At 36.9% G+C, this 16,978-nt stretch overlaps 2 protein-coding genes across 2 annotated transcripts in view; one reads left to right on the top strand and one right to left on the bottom strand.

The window, feature by feature from the left end:
• ZPBP (zona pellucida binding protein) overlaps positions 1 to 2,373 on the top strand; it is a 132,994-nt gene extending 130,621 nt beyond the window's left edge. Inside the window, exon 8 of the mRNA XM_069462305.1 lies at positions 2,179 to 2,373. Within this exon, the coding sequence (XP_069318406.1) occupies positions 2,179 to 2,273 (95 nt within the window). The 3' untranslated portion in view covers positions 2,274 to 2,373. The remainder of the gene's footprint in view (positions 1 to 2,178) is intronic.
• A 10,403-nt stretch (positions 2,374 to 12,776) lies between these two features.
• VWC2 (von Willebrand factor C domain containing 2) overlaps positions 12,777 to 16,978 on the bottom strand; it is a 135,584-nt gene continuing 131,382 nt past the window's right edge. Inside the window, exon 4 of the mRNA XM_069462416.1 lies at positions 12,777 to 13,626. The gene's annotated coding sequence lies outside the window, so the exon portion shown is untranslated. The remainder of the gene's footprint in view (positions 13,627 to 16,978) is intronic.

The raw sequence follows: 16,978 nt of genomic DNA on the forward strand, positions 1-16,978 counted from the left end.
AAATTCAAAGGATTTTTTCCATACTTTCTTATCACTTCTTCATATGTTAGTACTTACTAGTCACCAACGCTTCCATCTCTCTTTATTTAAATAGTCTGTTAATTTTGTACTTTAAATTTAAATAACATTTTAACATTTTTCTTCAGTTCCACTTAACAGAGAAAAAATATTTTAGTATATATACTAGGAAAGAGTGTTACAGAAAAGGACTCTCTGGTCTTATCCATATTGTGTTATGAAGGTTTATTAATTCTATGAATAATTATTAGGAGACCATATTTATTTAAGCTTGGATTTAGATGATTTTATGCCAGTAGCAGTTCTATTTGTGACAATCAATATAACCTAGGTGTGTAATTAACACTTTGAATACCTTTGCTCAGCATTTCCATATTTGTGTTTTAAGAAATATTAATGTGTGTTTTGAGAAAAAGTGAAATGTGATCACACACCTTTGAGAAACATATTACATTACATCATTGGAAGTTTACTGTATACATTACCAGTTTAAACACTCTTGTTATTACTGAAGCAAATAAATATATTTGACTTTAATATTTTTTTCCCAACTGAGACATTATTTCACAAATAAAACATCTATTAAAATTTGAGGAACTCTGTGGAACACAGAATAGAAAATATATACTCTGAATAACAGTTAAAATAGTTCCAATTTGGAAAAATACATTTTAAAGTAAATGATATGAAATTAAATAATATAGTATGAACCAGATGCAAACATTAACGTATATTATTGAATCATGGTGCTAGAAAAATAATTTTCTTTGATGGCCCATAATAAGCATGCCCTAGATGTTCTGTTAACATATTCTGGGATCCTTATACAACCACATTTGCACTAGGAAAAGGAGGAACAGGATAATCAGAGTCCCCAGTCCAATTAGAAGGCTTGATGACACCACCTGACATTCATGACTTTACCTTACAGTGGAAGAGATGGATAGGGGCAGTGGTCCCAGTGCGCAGGGTTAAGCATTTATTTATTGGATGCCTGTGATGCACTTGGTGCTTTTTCATGTAAGTCATCTGGTATTAATCCTCTAGCTAATATTATGAAGTTAGTTATTATTGTACCTGTTTTACAAATGGAGAGAGTGGCACTAAAAGAGTTGACTGCTTTACCTAGGATCCCAAAGTTAATCAATAACAGAGATGGTATTTGACCTTGTGTGGTAATATATTCATGGTATATGTTATCTTATATTAGGGATAATCAAACTTAATTAAGTTAGGCTAAGTAATTTTTTCCAAAATAGCACATTTAGCAAGTAGTAGAAATAGGACTTGAAATCAGGAGATTATTAGAAATAAAATGTTCTATGTCACTGTAAGATGACTGTAGTTAACAATAACATATAGTTTCAAATAACTAGGAGGAGGACATTGAAGATTCCCAACATAAAAAAATGATAAGTGTTTGAGATGATGGCTATGCTAATTACCCTGAATGGATCATTATGCATTATATGTATCGAAACATCACTGTGTACCTCATGAATATGTACAATTATTATTTGTCAATTAAAATAATTAAATCAAAGGAAACAAGATGCAATCCCTTCCTAGATTTTGAGCTGTCTTTACACATCTAAGGTATAGTTATTATGGGCCACCTGATAAGCACCTTTGGTTCCACCTGAAGTGTTGACCTCTTGTAGCTTCCGCTATATAACTTAAAGGATGGTCCAGTCAGTCTTCTAAACTCAACATTGTGTGATCAGTAAAGTTATTTTAGGTCATAGTGTTGGTATGAGCCAGGCTCAGAGTGAAAAGTCAAACTTTTATTGTATGATTCCACTTGTATGAGGTATATGTAGAGTAGTCAAACTGATGATGGAAACTGAAAGTAGAATGATGGTTGCCAGCAGCTTGGGGGAGGAGGAAATGGGGAGTTGTTTAATGAATATAGAGTTACAGTTGTGCAAAATGGAAAATTTCTGGAGATTAGTTGCACAATAGTGTGAATATACATAAAACTACTGTACTATATATACACTTAAAAAGGTTATCATGTTAAATTTTATGTATATTTTATAATAATTAAATTTTTTTTACAAACTTAAAAAGAATGTTCTTTGAAAGTTTATCCTCCATGTAAAATTAATTTATGTGACACTATGGGAAAATGTGACTTAGTAACTTATTCTTTTTTCACAGTGATCTGCAGCCCTGGATCCTATAACCCCCGTGATGGAATCCACTGCCTTCAGTGCAATAGCAGCCTGGTGTATGGAGCAAAAGCATGCTTATAGGCTAATATCTTAAATTATTCAGTGGTTTATTAAACAAAAAAGTATATTTTAGAAATATTAGTATATAATAAATCACTATTATGGATTATGCCAAAATTAAAAATATATCAGATTTTACAAGAAATGGTGTCATCATTTTAATCAAATACTGTATTTCCAAATGCTTTAAGAGGGTGAACATCCTGTAATCCTTATACATTAATCAAAAAGAATAAAACATCACAATCTTTATTTCATTTCCTTCACTACTATTATATGACAGATATTACTTTCACCACCACTGATACTTATGCTCTCTCATATTGAGATGTTATATTTGAATATGACAAATTACCAAAAATTTAAAGATTTAAATACCAAGAAAATACATGAGTAATTTACAAAATGAGTAGCTTCTCAATGTTTATAATTATTGTTTTATTTATATTTCTGTCAACTTTAGTCTTGGACATTCCCTATTTTGCTCTTCGTATTTCTTCTCTTAAGACATAAACATTTGTATATAGCAAACACACTACATATTGGATCTTGGCACAAATGGCGACACATTGACAGGAGAATATTTTACTCTTACCTAGGATCTATTAGACTTTTTAAAATGGGCAAGTTAGTTAATAAATTATCTTATGTTATCATCCTGTGGACAAATACAACTCCAGAATTCTCACACAAATTCAAAGGGAAGAGAAATGACATGTGGCTGTATTTTATTGTTAGCCCTGGTGGTGGTTTTAAAAAAAATTCCTTTGGGCTTTCAACATTATGATGTAATTATTTTTATGTGTTTTATGGAGGTTCCTCAAGTGTCTCCTTTTCTCTGGTAAGTATCATATGGAACATCACTCTGTCTGGCTGAGTTGTTATTCTTCCCTAAGTAACTAACACATTAAGAAACCTAAGTCTCCATCTGTAAACGCGGTTCAACCTCCTAAAGTTTCCAAGTTTCTTAATTGTATAATATAATGAATTGAAATACATATTATTTCCTTTTTATTTCTACATTTGGCACTTTTTTCCTATATTTAAAATTTTTAGTAATTTTGAGTATGATACATTTTTCTGAGGCATGAACAACATCACATCAATAGCCAGTCAGCCCAGGAAAGCAGAGGCAGAATTGTGAGGCCCTGATAAGCACCTCCACAGGCTGGAGATCAGACTCCAGTCACAGAGACAGGTGATCTAAGAGTAGGGGAGCAATAGGAGGGTTATTAGAGCATGTCAAGGATTCTTAGCTTATGAAGGCAGACAGAAATGAGACCACACAGACATCTGAGGGCAGAACAAGGCAAGATTTTAAAAGTCCAGGCAAAGAAAACAAGCTGTAGAAACTGAAGCAGAGGACAAAATAGGAGAAGAAAGGGAAGCATTAATTACTTCTTTTTCTTGGTTCCCACAGTGAAATGTTTTTTGTTCTATGACATCACTTATTACATTCATTTTAGTTGATTGTTTTTGTCCTCCACATTCAATTATACTAGGCTATTTCTAGTTTCATAGTTTTATTCATAGCACATAGTTACATGCTTAATGATTTTTTAAATTAATTAATAGATTATTAAAGTCCTGTGAATATTAAATGCTTCAGTCACTAAGACAAAAGTTGCTTCTATTATATTAACAGGTAGGATGTGAAATGTTAAAAGTTGTTTAAAGTGATGACAATGTGTACGATAAAAATGATAAAACTAATCTCTAAGAGAGATTATTGTCCTAAAGGAGTTTCTAGTGGTTTTCTTTGTTTGTTTGCATCAAAATAATATCTTACTTTTATATAATGACTAATTTTCACAAAACATTTTTTTTGTTGTTGTTGTTGTTGAGACAGAGTCTCACTTTGTTGCCCAGGCTAGAGTGAGTGCCGTGGCGTCAGCTTAGCTCACAGCAACCTCAGACTCCTAGGCTTAAGCGATCCTACTGCCTCAGCCTCCCGAGTAGCTGGGACTACAGGCATGTGCCACTATGCCCGGCTAAGTTTTTCTATATAGATTTTTAGTTGTCCGTATAATGTCTTTCTATTTTTAGTAGAGACGGGGGTCTCACTCTTACTCAGGCTGGTCTCAAACTCCTGACCTCGAGCGATCCACCCGCCTCGGCCTCCCAGAGTGCTAGGATTACAGGCGTGAGCCACCGCGCCCGGCCACAAAACATTTTTAAACATTACGTGATCTGATGTTTACATCAACCTATGAAGTTAGCAGGGCAAATATGATTCCCATTTTATATTTTATTAATTAGATTTTTTCTCATTAAAAATATGTAATATGTGTTCATTTGGCGATATGATAAAAGAATCTTTCCAAATTTGGTCCAGTAATCTCAATGGAAACTATCCTAAGGTAAAATACTACATCCAATGTTGTTAAGTGCCACATTATATATAATAATGAAAAGGGAATTAACACAAATGACCTATAAGAGAGAATTGGTTGAATAAATTATGCAATTTCTATATGATGGAAAGTTATTGAGAAATTAAAATCCCATTTACAGATTAAATGAATTAAGATTCTATATCTATCCATATATTCAAATGTGAGTTTATCTGTATTGTTATCAGTATTGTTTAGATTTTTAAAACAAATGTGCCAAAATGTTAACAATGGTTGTTTCATGTAATGGGATCATGTGTGAGGTGTTTCCAAATTTTTATCAATGAAATGAATTACATTCAAAATCTTGGAAGCAATAAATGTACTTTGAAAAATTAAAATAGTAGCAAAGTAGAGAAGACATTATTGCTTATCTCTCCAATATCAATTTACTTCTCCCCTTCTTCCTAACAGACTCCAGAGAATGCTCTTTTTAGCCAGTCAGCACATGACTTTTTCTGGCCACTGCTTTGTTGCAACCATGCGATGAACCAACTTGTGGCTGAAGCCCTCACTGAGAACACAGAGTGGAGATATCAAAAGAACCGGGGCATTTGTGGTGTTGAGGCACTGCCCTTATTGCATCCGAACCCCAGCCTGCCCTGGATGTCCCAGTTCTGTCAGATAGGAAAGTTCCTTTGTTTAAACGAGTTATGCTTTCTGTTACTTGCAACTAAAAGCATAATAATTGATACAGCATTAATTATGGGAAAATTATGAAATAGAGAATTAGAAATAAGGGGAAATATAACTTATAGTTTCATAATCCAGGTATCAGCAATGTTAACAGTTTGGTAAACTTCATGCCGTATGTACCATTATATAGCCAGTATTTCTCTTAATATAATGATATATATATTTCCACACTATTTTATTCGCTTAACCAATATATTTTAATGGCTATCATATTTCATACATTTCAACAAAAATGCTACAATTATGGTTAAGCATTTATAATTGTTGCACATTGCTATTTCTTCCAAAATTTCACTGTTATAGATAGCATTACAGTTGACATCTTCTTCCCTAAAATTCTGTAGTATTTTTAAGTGTTCTTTGTGCTAAATACCCAGAAGTAGAATCACTAGGTTTGCGGATATTTCTAATCCTCTGCACCACTTGCTAAATTTATTTCCCAAAGAATTGTACCAATTTATAGTACCGCCAGTGATATATCAGTGTACCTATTTCATGGCACCATCTCCAGTAACATTTTTTAATTATTTGATAGATGGACATAGTTTCCTGTATTATCTTTTCATTTTTTTAATACTAGTGAGGTTGAACTTTCCTCATATAATAATGCTGCTACTGTTGATGATAGTTATTTATTGAGTGTTTATGATGTGAAAGGTTTTCTGTGAAACCCTTCACATAGATTTTCAGATTTAATTTTCCCAACTCTGTGATTTATTGTTGTTATTTTAATTTCATATATGAGGAAAATGAGTCACAATAATTAAATAGCTCCTCAAGTTTACACAGCCGGTAAGTGGGTTACAATTTGGTTCTGCTGCAAGTTCCCTGGGGCCCTGATCCTGGGGTTTCTTTAGGCTGGTGCAGTGGCTTCACAGTGCCATCCTGACCTCAGGCCACTTACACTTTTGCTCCACCCTCCTTAGTGCAGTTTTTTCGTGGTTGCACGTGCTGTTATGCCTACAGGTACTTAATTTGCCTTCCATTCAGAAAAAAAAAAAGGTGAAAATGAAAAACCCTCTACAGGACTTTTACATTATGTTGAACAGAATAGTTTTACAAGGTCACCTGGTACTATAAGGGAGGCTGGAAATTGATTCTCATTAACAGAGAAAAGGAGTAAAAAAGCGGAGGGAACCTGGACTTTGAATGGGTGTTGAGCAATCCAGTGTCTTCTTTTGTTATACAGATCACCCATTTAACTAGTCTGCATCTATACATACCCTTCTCCATTACATGGATACATGTCATGTGCCCAGTCTCTCCCTCACGTCATAACAACTCAAACTCTCGTCCAGTTACGGCATCCAGGTTGATTCAGAATCATGGATGATGTGTAGAAGCTTATACCAGGTACAGGGTCTGTATGGTCTAGACAGTTTATCTCCAACCTAACTAATACAAAATGGATGAGAAGGGAGAGAGTAACTAATTTAAAATTCCCATGCTGAAAAGGGAAGAAAGAGAAACACATCTCAGTCACCCATCCAAGTGGATAAGATATGGTGAGATCCATCTGCTATGGAATTGGTGCAAGTTCTTTAGTTGGTCCCTGGCTCTAACCTGTATGATTGCCTTCCTTATACATTATATTCCACTTTCTGGAAGTTGCACTGTAGTTTCCAGTTCACTCTCTGTTAAAAGTCAGAGGCCCAGGACCCTCACAGGCTGTCTTTGGCCAGATTTGGATTTCTAAGGTGCAGCACAGTTCTCTTTTGCAGGGTCGTGGTGTAACCTGGGCAACATGGTTACAAAAGTTGCAGAGGTGCCTCTGCAGTCCCAGCCTGTGCCCCCTCTCCCCTGCTCTGTATCCAGCACATCTTCATGTGATCTAGGGCATGCGGCTATCCTTCCCTGATTATGGACAAATTTCTTCATCTGGCTTCTTCCTTCAAGAAAGATTCATAATGCCTGAGGGTGGGGGTGGGGGGCTCTCTTGATTTTGAAGTCAACATTTATTTCTCTTGGGCTTGCTCTCCTTCTCATTTACTAAGTAACCTGGAAGGCAGCCAGTTTTGGTTGAGGCTCAGAGCCAAAAATGGCTCTGCAACCATTCCAGGCCGCTGTTCAAGCTGGTCTCTGTGTAGGCAATGTGACTTAGTGGTACAAGCCTGCTGGGAGTGTCATAACAGATAAAGGTATTGTATGGATTCTTGGGCAGGTTCTTAGCGATGAGGTGAATCACAGTGTGAACGTTTGTTGGAGAAAGCCATGCTGTCCTTTAGATAACTTCTGTTTTCGAGAAACAGCTTTTGTATTGGTGCTAGTTCCAGTGTTGGACAACAAGTTACCATGTCATCTGAGCTGCATTGTGAAGTGGGTGTTGTCCAGCCTACTGAGCTGTGAAGCTGTACGTGTACAGCAGCACTCTGTCATCTAGTGGGAATGGTGTACAGGTGTGTACAAGATTGGGCTCAAGGAGGTCCTGGGAGTGTGGGGTAAGCTGCATAAACAAGTGGCTCAGACTTGCATGGTTTCTGCTCCTGTCCCCGCCCCACCTTCAGCCTGCAACTGTGACCTCATGAGAAGTCCCCTGAGATGTCCGAGCCTGATTTATAAGCATTTTGGCAGCATCCACAAGCGGACAGCCCTACCCACATGTGGTGCTGAAGGAAACCGGGTAAAGGAAATCTCAATAGGTGAAACTTTCTGTCTGTCCACTTTGTCAGGAACGAGAGATGATTGGAAGTATGGAACTGTACAGATTTCTTAAGCAACAAGTCAAAGTTTGGCTCACTTATCAGAGATGTAGAAGGAAAAGATTGGAAATCTGGTGTCAAGGTGTTGTGAGAAAACATATATAACTACATCTCTCTAAACAAGTACAGAGGGTGTAGGAATTCACACTAAAAAGAAATTCAGCAAAGAACCTTAGTGATCCAGTGGACAAGATTGACCCATCCTGTGGACACTGGTCAGCCTCTTTCTTCCTTGCCAATGGGCTCATGAACAAAGTGGTCGTAATGATGAAGTCAGAGGGTCTACATGGTTACCAAGGCATAACCTAGCCACAGGACTTCTGAGTGCCCCGTCTTCCAATAGCACAGTCTAATAAGGAGCCCCCAATATGGAAACATTGGCCAGAAAGACAGCCAGCCACCTGGTAGCAGGTTGATTACACTGGATCAAGTTCACCATGAGACAGGCAGTGCTTTGTTCATACTGGAATGGATATAGATTTGCATTCCCTGCCTCTACAATATTTCTGCCAAAACCACCATCTGTGGATTTACTAAATGCTTTTATTGCTTTTACATTCCTCACAGCCCTGCTGCTGACTAGGGTACTCATTTCACAGTCAACGAAGTGTGGCAGTGGGCCCATACTCATGTAATTTACTGGTCGCATCATGTTCCCCATTACCTGGAAGCATCTGGACTAATGGGATGGTGGAATGGCCTGTTGAGGACTCTTACGGTACCATCTGAGTGGCGTCACTAAGTAGAGCTAGGGTGGTGTCCTCCCCTGGGTGTGATTTTTACTCTCAGTAAGAAACTAATTGCAACTGGCCAAATTCTCCTCATTGGTTCCGTGGCCTATGGACTTTAAGTGAATATTGTAAGGAAGACATAGTGGAGGCCCCTTGAACCGTCCCTTCCCATATGACCCTAGTATATGGTGCCGCTGCTTCTGTAGCTGATTCATAGGGCTCAGAATTGTGTGCGTGTTGGGGAGTAGATGATGGAAATGGATTCTCACTATTACATCTTATATCCACTAGCAAACTGTTTGCTTCCTTTCTGGAATTTTGAACTCTGCTAGTTTAGAAGCAGTGTTTCCCAAGGGAGGACTGCTATAAAATTGTAAGCTGGGACTGCCGCCTCATGCTTTTGAGCCAGCTGGCAAAAAGAAAATTACTATGCTGGTTAAGATGATTGATGTGAACTATCGTGGGGAAATTGGGTTGCCATAAAACAGTGGGAACACGAAGATCCTCTGTGGCATATCTAAGTAATCCCTTGCCCTGTAGTAAAAGTTAATTGATGTCTACAACACCCAACGTAGGTTGAGCTGGTAACGGCGCCAAATGAAAGTCTAGCAGCCATGAAGATGTGCCTTTCTGACCTTCCACTGTGAGGTCACTAACCGATGGCCTTGCTGCTGCCTGCCAGTGACTGAGCACAGCAGGGGCCTGCTGCAGCCTCTTACCAGCTCTCTGGGAGTCCCCTGGTGGTAGCTGTGCCTGGAGGAGTGCCCATCAGCCAGCCACTTCCCTCTCAGCACTACCTGGAGTCTAAGGCCTTCCCTCCCTCCTGCTCTCATCACGAGAGTCAGCGTGCACTGTTATCCGAAGGATCTCCCAGCCTCTTCTTTCTTCCTGCTCTCTTTCTCTCACAGACACTTCCAACTAAATCTCTTACACATCTACCCCTATTTTTGTGACTATTTCTTAGGGGATCCAAACTTACCCAAGTAATGCCAGGAGCCAGGAGTGGTTTGAGAATACAGGCAGTAGGATGGAGCTGCGGGACGTGTTCACTGACTATTCAGGGTGCTCTCCTGAGTGGCGTGTCCATGCAGGTGTGCTGACTTAGGTCTATGAAAGATAAAGGGACAGGGATGCCAGCAAGGGCAGAAGAATTGGCTGATGGCTATTAAATGAAATTGATGCTTTGAAAAGGAATAAGAACTGAAGGCCTTTAACAAGTGATTGAAGACTACATGTGAGAGCCAGAGGGCCTCTGTGGTAACTTATGGGGGACCCTGACTACTTGTACTTGCAGTACCCAGGGGACTGGAGTTTGACGGTGTTTGATCAAAGGAACTGGACTGTAAGACTGCCTATGTACATATTCTTTTTTTTTTTTTTTTTTTGAGACAGAGTCTCACTCTGTTGCTCAGGCTAAAGTGCCATGGAGTCAGCCTAGCTCACAGCAACCTCAAACTCCTGGGCTCAAGCAATCCTCCTGCCTCAGCCTCCTAAGTAGCTGGGACTACAGGCATGTGCCACCATGCCCGGCTAATTTTATATATATATATTTTGTAGTTGTCCATATAATTTCTTTCTATTTTTAGTATAGACGGGGTCTCGCTCTTGCTCAAGCTGGTCTCAAACTCCTGACCTCCAGCAATCCTCCCGCCTCAGTCCCCCAGAATGCTAGGATTACAGGCGTGAGCCACCACGCCCAGCCACATGTATCCATTGATTAGAACACTTTGTGTGGGACACAATATTTAACCCTAGGTATGGGCAAACTTACTGCTAGGAGGTTCTTAGAGGCCTAGAAAAAGTTATGGGCAACACCGAGCAAATTAGAAATGCCCGAGTTGTAAGTGGTAGAAGAAGGAATAGAGACACTGAAAGAAGTGGGAATGCTGGTGTTGATAAATTATGTGAGGTTAAAAATGCCAATCAAAACCACAGGAAGATATCGCTTAACTCTAGTGAGAACAGCTTTGTTCAAAATATCCCCAAACAAATGTTGGCATGGATGTGGAGAGATAGGAACACTCATACACTACTGGTGGGACTGCAAACTAGTACAACCTCTATGGAAAGTAATATGGAGATACCTCAAAGAACTAAAAGTAAAACTACCATTTGATCCAGCAATCTACCCAAAGGAAAAAAAGACATGTTATAACAAAGGCATCTGCACTCGAATGTTTATTAGCAGCACAATCCACAATTGCAAAGATGTGGAAACAACCCAAGTATCAATACATGAGTAGATTAATAAAATGTGATATATGTATACCATGGAGTACTGCTCAGCCATAAAAAATGATGAACTACTATTGTATTATCCTGGATGGAGCTGGAGCCCTTTCTTCTAAGTGAAGTATCACAAGAATGTAAAAACAAGCACCACATGTACTCACCATTACATTGGTACTAATTGGTCAACACTAATGTGCACATGTGAGAAGTAACATTAATAGGGTGTCAGGCAGGTGAAAGAGGGGAGGAGGGGATGGGTGAATTCACACCTAACAGATGCAGCGTGTGCTGTCTGGAGGATGGGCATGCTTGTAGCTCTGACTCTGGTGGTGCAAAGGGAATTTATGTAACCAAAGTGTTTGTAAAAAGCATTGTTTCTTTTTTTTTTTTTTTAAAGAACATTATGTTCCATAAGAGAGTTCAAGGACACACCATTCACAGGGCCATCAGGGTTGTGCTTGTCTGAGCAGCACTGTCTAATATGCTGTTAAACCTATACAACTGAGTCTATAATTTCAGTTATTATATTTTTCAAAATTTTTATTTGGTTCTATTCAGTTTTTCTAGGTCATTTTAGGTTTCTAATCCTCTGCTGAAATTTCTGATTTTTTCCTGTAGTCCTGGAATATGGCACATTTGTTTTACATTCTGGGTCTGATTATTCCATCATTAGGAGAACCTGTGATTCTGTACCTTATTGTTCTTGTTTCTGCCTTTTTGTTCATGTAGTCTCATAGCTCTGTGTGCCTCTTTAGCTTTGATAATATGTTCGATGTATTTTTAAAAATGCTCTTAATGATAAATTTAGAATGTTATCTCCTTCCAGAAAGGAGTCTGAAGGCACCAACAACTTGGGGTCACTTTAGGCCAGTTTCAACAGTTGATATTTTCTGGGGTAATGAGAGGATTTAGAGATGGCATCAAGTTCGGAGGATGCCTGGTTGCTCGCAGGCTGCTTGTGCACCTCACATACAGTCCGCTGGGGCTACAAACTGAAATACGGGGCGGTTACCCATCCCTGGTGTACCCAGACTCTAAATTCCGCCCCATTTATTCCATGAAATGTTAAAAAATGCTAGTCGGTTTCCCAGCATACAATTCCAAATAAGAAATATACTCAGGGAAAAAAATGCCCAGAATGCCAGGCTAAACTCTAATTTGGATTTTTCCAGGCTCTTTGGTAGTTTTTCCTTCCCTAAGTCTTTAGTTCTCCAGTGGCTTTAAGAAGAAGTATATAATCTGGCCAGCATTTCTAGTCCTTGGCAAGAGGATTGTTCTAAATTACCTAATCTTCCAATTCAGAAATGTGAAGTTCTTAGTTTTAAGAGGGAAAGAAAAGTTTTTTTTGTTTTTCTTTATTTTCTCCAAGCCATTGCAGAGAAGTCACTAGTATGGTTCCATAAGAAAAATCAGAATTTAAGATATTTACTTACTGTTAGTCCATATTTCTAGATATGTGGTTTAATAATCATTACATTTACATTTAGAGGTGACAAAGTAAAAATGTATTATCACAGTCAATACTATGGAATATAATTATATTATAGATATTACTTCAGTAAAGTAGTGTGCATCTTTCATTTAAATAACAAGTAAAAGTTATACATTTGAATGTGCCTTGAGGATTGTATTTTAAATAATTCAAAAAATATTTGAAGCATTTTGAGTACTTTAAGGACATACATTTTATTGATCTTGTTTAATTCTACTTTAAAATGCTAAAATATTTCAAAGTATTCTCTTAAATGTGACTCTACCTAGAAGCGCAAAACCCAGTTTAATAAATACTTTATTTTATAAATCGGTTCAACACACATACCCATTCGATAATACATACAAATTGGGCCTAATTATAGAAATTCAGCTCCACATAAAATTAAGGTATTACAAAACATTTTTCTGTCAGATATTATATATAAATGGGATAAAAACTAGGATATTATATATAAATTATATATCTTAAATTTAAACATGTGAGAAGGGTAGAATATGAAAAAATGAGCCCTGAATTAAATTATTCATTTATTAAAATCTTCAAAATATTTTAATTTCAATATTCTCATATTTCCAATACATTTGCAATAAACACTTTCATAGACCTTGTGCTTTATAAATATTTATTCTAGTCTATGTGTTTTACAAATATTCATTTAATCCTCTTTGGGTTTGGTACTACTATCCCCATGTTACTGATGAACAATCTATGTTACAAAGAGGTAGGTAACGTGTACCTGATAAACAACCAGGAAGTGGCAGAACTGGGATTCGAACCAAACCTCAAAGCCCAAAGTTGTTACTGCTAAGTTATACTAAAACAAAGGGACTGCAACCATTTCTTGAGGATACTTACGATATAAATGTTAAAAGGATGCTCTGGCATTTGTTTCTAGAGATTGTGATTCCACAGATGTGGCGTAAGGCTCGGGCCAGGGATGGGAACAGTTTACCTGTGCCTGTTCCTTTTAACTCCTGTCGTCTCAACTGGGAACTAGACCCATGCCTCCAACCAGCAGCTCTCACCTTTGTTTCCTGGAAACATCAAGGTCATTCTCTTTTGATCAATTTCCTCTAGTCTTTTTCCCTAACTAGAATTCCCTTTGGTATTTTCAACAATGTTTTCCATCTTTCAGATAAGCAGAAAGAGTGGTGATTGATGATTTATTAATTGTTAGAATTGGTCTATAAAATTGATACTATCTGATAAACTTGTACAGGACATGGACTCTTAGTGGAAAACTCACTTTCCCCAAAGAACTTATAGATATATATCACTGTTCTCAGTCTATAGAAAACTGTCTGTAATTCATAAATGTAATAAATACAATATTTTAGTATATTTTCCCTACAACAGTCTGTCTAAAATGAAGACCAAAAGCTGTGGTTTTGTATTTATCTTATACCCTGTAAAAACATCACACATATTTGGCAAATGGTGCTTTTTAAAATGATTTGATTTTTAATTTTCAAGTACTGGGTCTATGGAATAATTATTTTAAATTCTTTAAAAAATCAATTCAAATTATAAATAGTAAACACAATTAAATACCTGTGTGCATATGTATCACACATGCTTATACTTATAGCTATGTGCAAATAGTTACGGACACTATGTAGCTGTATTTACACAGATAAAGTAGAATGGCCAAGTCTGCCCAGCACATTCTCCCTCTGCCCCCATGCACCTTCACTGCTAATATCCAGCTTTCTTTGATGTCCAACTTGAAATGAATTTGTAGCCAATGATGCATTGCTTCTTTTGTTTTGTTTTAATCGGATCCTGCTTATGTTTATGTCTACCTTTCAGATCTCAGTGAAGTCACAGGGTAACTGTTTATTTGTAGAGATGTATGCATGTACGGAAAGAAGGGCTTCCAGCTGGAAAATTTAGGTAATTCTGAGGAATAAATTTGAAGGAAAAATATCTCACCCAAAGGCTAATTTTAGTATTTTACTTTTTTGGTTATTGTTAAGAAAGCCACCTTATATATTAAAACATTTGAGCTTTTAAGCCATACCTTTCAATATTTTAAAGGTCTCTAATTTACCTTTTAAAATCTGTATTGCACTCAATTTCAGCCTTCCATTTTGGTTCCACATCCAAATTAATCTCTCCCTTTACTTTCCCTACTGATCATTATAATTAATTTACATTAAATTAAACTGAAGTTTGTGAAGATTAAATGAAAAAATAATATGTGTGGGTATATTGCAGAGTATAACTAGCCCAAGTAGGCACTTAATTTTTTTAAGTCACTGGTATTATACAATATTAACTTCATACTTTTATCACTAACTACTGTGTATTAGGAAGTAGCAAAATTTTGCTTACTGATACTAATGTGAGTTAATGACTTTACCGCAAAAATTCAAAACAACCTGTGATGCCATCACATTTTTTATTGGCTTAAGGATGTCTGTCAGTATACGAGACTGAGAGCTCCATGGGCCCAAAGACCATGTATTACTCAGTCACCCAGGCTGAAACTGTATTTGACACATAGAATGAAGTAAGTGATTGAATAAGGTTAGCAGCTGCTCTGCTGGAAGAATATTTGAGTGGAGGTAGTGCTATCCATTTCAGCTCTGACTATGCCCCATGCAGGGAGGCAAAATTTTCTGGGCTTTGCCCCAGACAGACTTGATCTCCATTCCATCACTAAAATTTGGGCAAGTTACCTACCGTGTGTGGATTTCCTCATCAATACAGCAGAGATGATAAAATGAAGAAATCAGATAAAAAAATTTGAAAATTTGAAATTGCAGTGTTTTTCGTATAATTGTCACCTAATAAATGGCAGTTTACTTCACTTGGCTCCAGGAAGATTGGGTCATAATATTTGGTCATATTTTGTAAATTTAAGTGCAAGGATCATACCTAAACAAACTGATACATCAATACTGTTTTTTTTTTTTTTTTTTTTTTTTTTTTTGAGACAGAGTCTTGCTCTGTTGTCCGGGCTAGAGTGCCATGGTGTCAGCCTAGCTCACAGCAACCTCAAACTCGTGGGTTCAAGCAATCCTTCTGCCTCAGCCTCCCGAGTAGCTGGGACTACAGGCATGAGTCACCACGCCCAGCTAATTTTTTCCATATATTTTTTAGTTGTCTGGCTAATTTCTTTCTATTTTTAGTAGAGACAGTCTCACTCTTCCTCAGGCTGGTCTTGAACTCCTGACCTTGAGCGATTGTCCTGCCTTGGCCTCCCAGAGTGCTAGGATTACAGGTGTGAGCCACCACGCCCAACCCATCAATACTATTTTAACAGGAGATCTAGATGTAGTTTCATTGGGAATCAAAATATATGACAACCATTTAGAATAGGATGGTCACAACATTTTGGTGAGGAGCTACTTTTTACTTTGACAAGTATCAAGATTGTCATAGTTGAATAAAGGATATATGTTGCTGTTTATTCCCTATATTTGTGGAGCATGGGGAAGAAGAGCATTTTGGAAATGTCTGTCTAATTTCTAGAGGTCCCTGATCTACTAATAAAAGCAAGTGATAAGACTCAAATCACGGGCTCCAGTTTGAAGCAGGTTTGGGTTCTTAACTCAATACCTCATTCAATGGACTGAACATTAAGGCAATTTCTGACATCCCTGAGCCTACATTTACTTTTCTGCAAAAAAAGGGGATAGCATTACCTGCTGTTTAGGGAAATTGTGAGGTTAAACAACACGTGAAGTAATTTAGCACAGTTCTTGGTTGATGACGATAAGAGTAGCTTTTTCAAACTATGCAACTACTTGGTAATATATAGAACATTAATAGTTTCATAGATAGACATTACTTATTGGATACTTTTTTTTCTATTTTAATTCTAATAATTACATGCTCAGGATGGGAATAATCTCTAAAATCAAATAGAAATGTATTTATTTGATAACATAAATAAATAAAATAAATAAGGTAAATGGGAAAATGAATATTCCCATAAAACGTATTTTGAAATAGTCCTGCCTAAAATTTAAATTTCAGAAATTTAAAAAATAGAAAATATTAATCATCAAATAAAATATTGTTAAGTAAAGTAAAATTGAGAAATGTTTCTATTTCCTTAAAATTGAATTTAAAACTAAGGTGGCAATATTTTGTAATTGTTTTTGGTCATCAGGCTGTATCAATAATGCACTAAAATTATTTCAGGTATATTCTTTGGTTACTTTTGTTAATCTTATACCTATGTAACGGGTCAGCCACAGGCTTTATGTACTTCTCTGAACTTAAGAGGAAGGAGTTAAACAGTGTGCATTTCTTGGATCAGAAACTGCATGTGGGACAAGCATTTAAAGCGCATTTTCATTTAAGTTTTAGTACTGTTACTAAAACTTTGGCTGAGTACTCTTTAGCCTGTTTGTTGGCATCACTTAATATGCAATGGAATGTATTCATTTTAAAATTAGGCATTTGGGGTTGGTTTCTAGATTTTTGTGTTAAAGCTAAAACAGCAGGTGCTTTGCAAAATTCAGAGGGA

This window comes from Eulemur rufifrons, chromosome 29 (genome assembly GCF_041146395.1).
Source record: "Eulemur rufifrons isolate Redbay chromosome 29, OSU_ERuf_1, whole genome shotgun sequence".
Classification (NCBI taxonomy): Eukaryota; Metazoa; Chordata; class Mammalia; order Primates; family Lemuridae; genus Eulemur; species Eulemur rufifrons.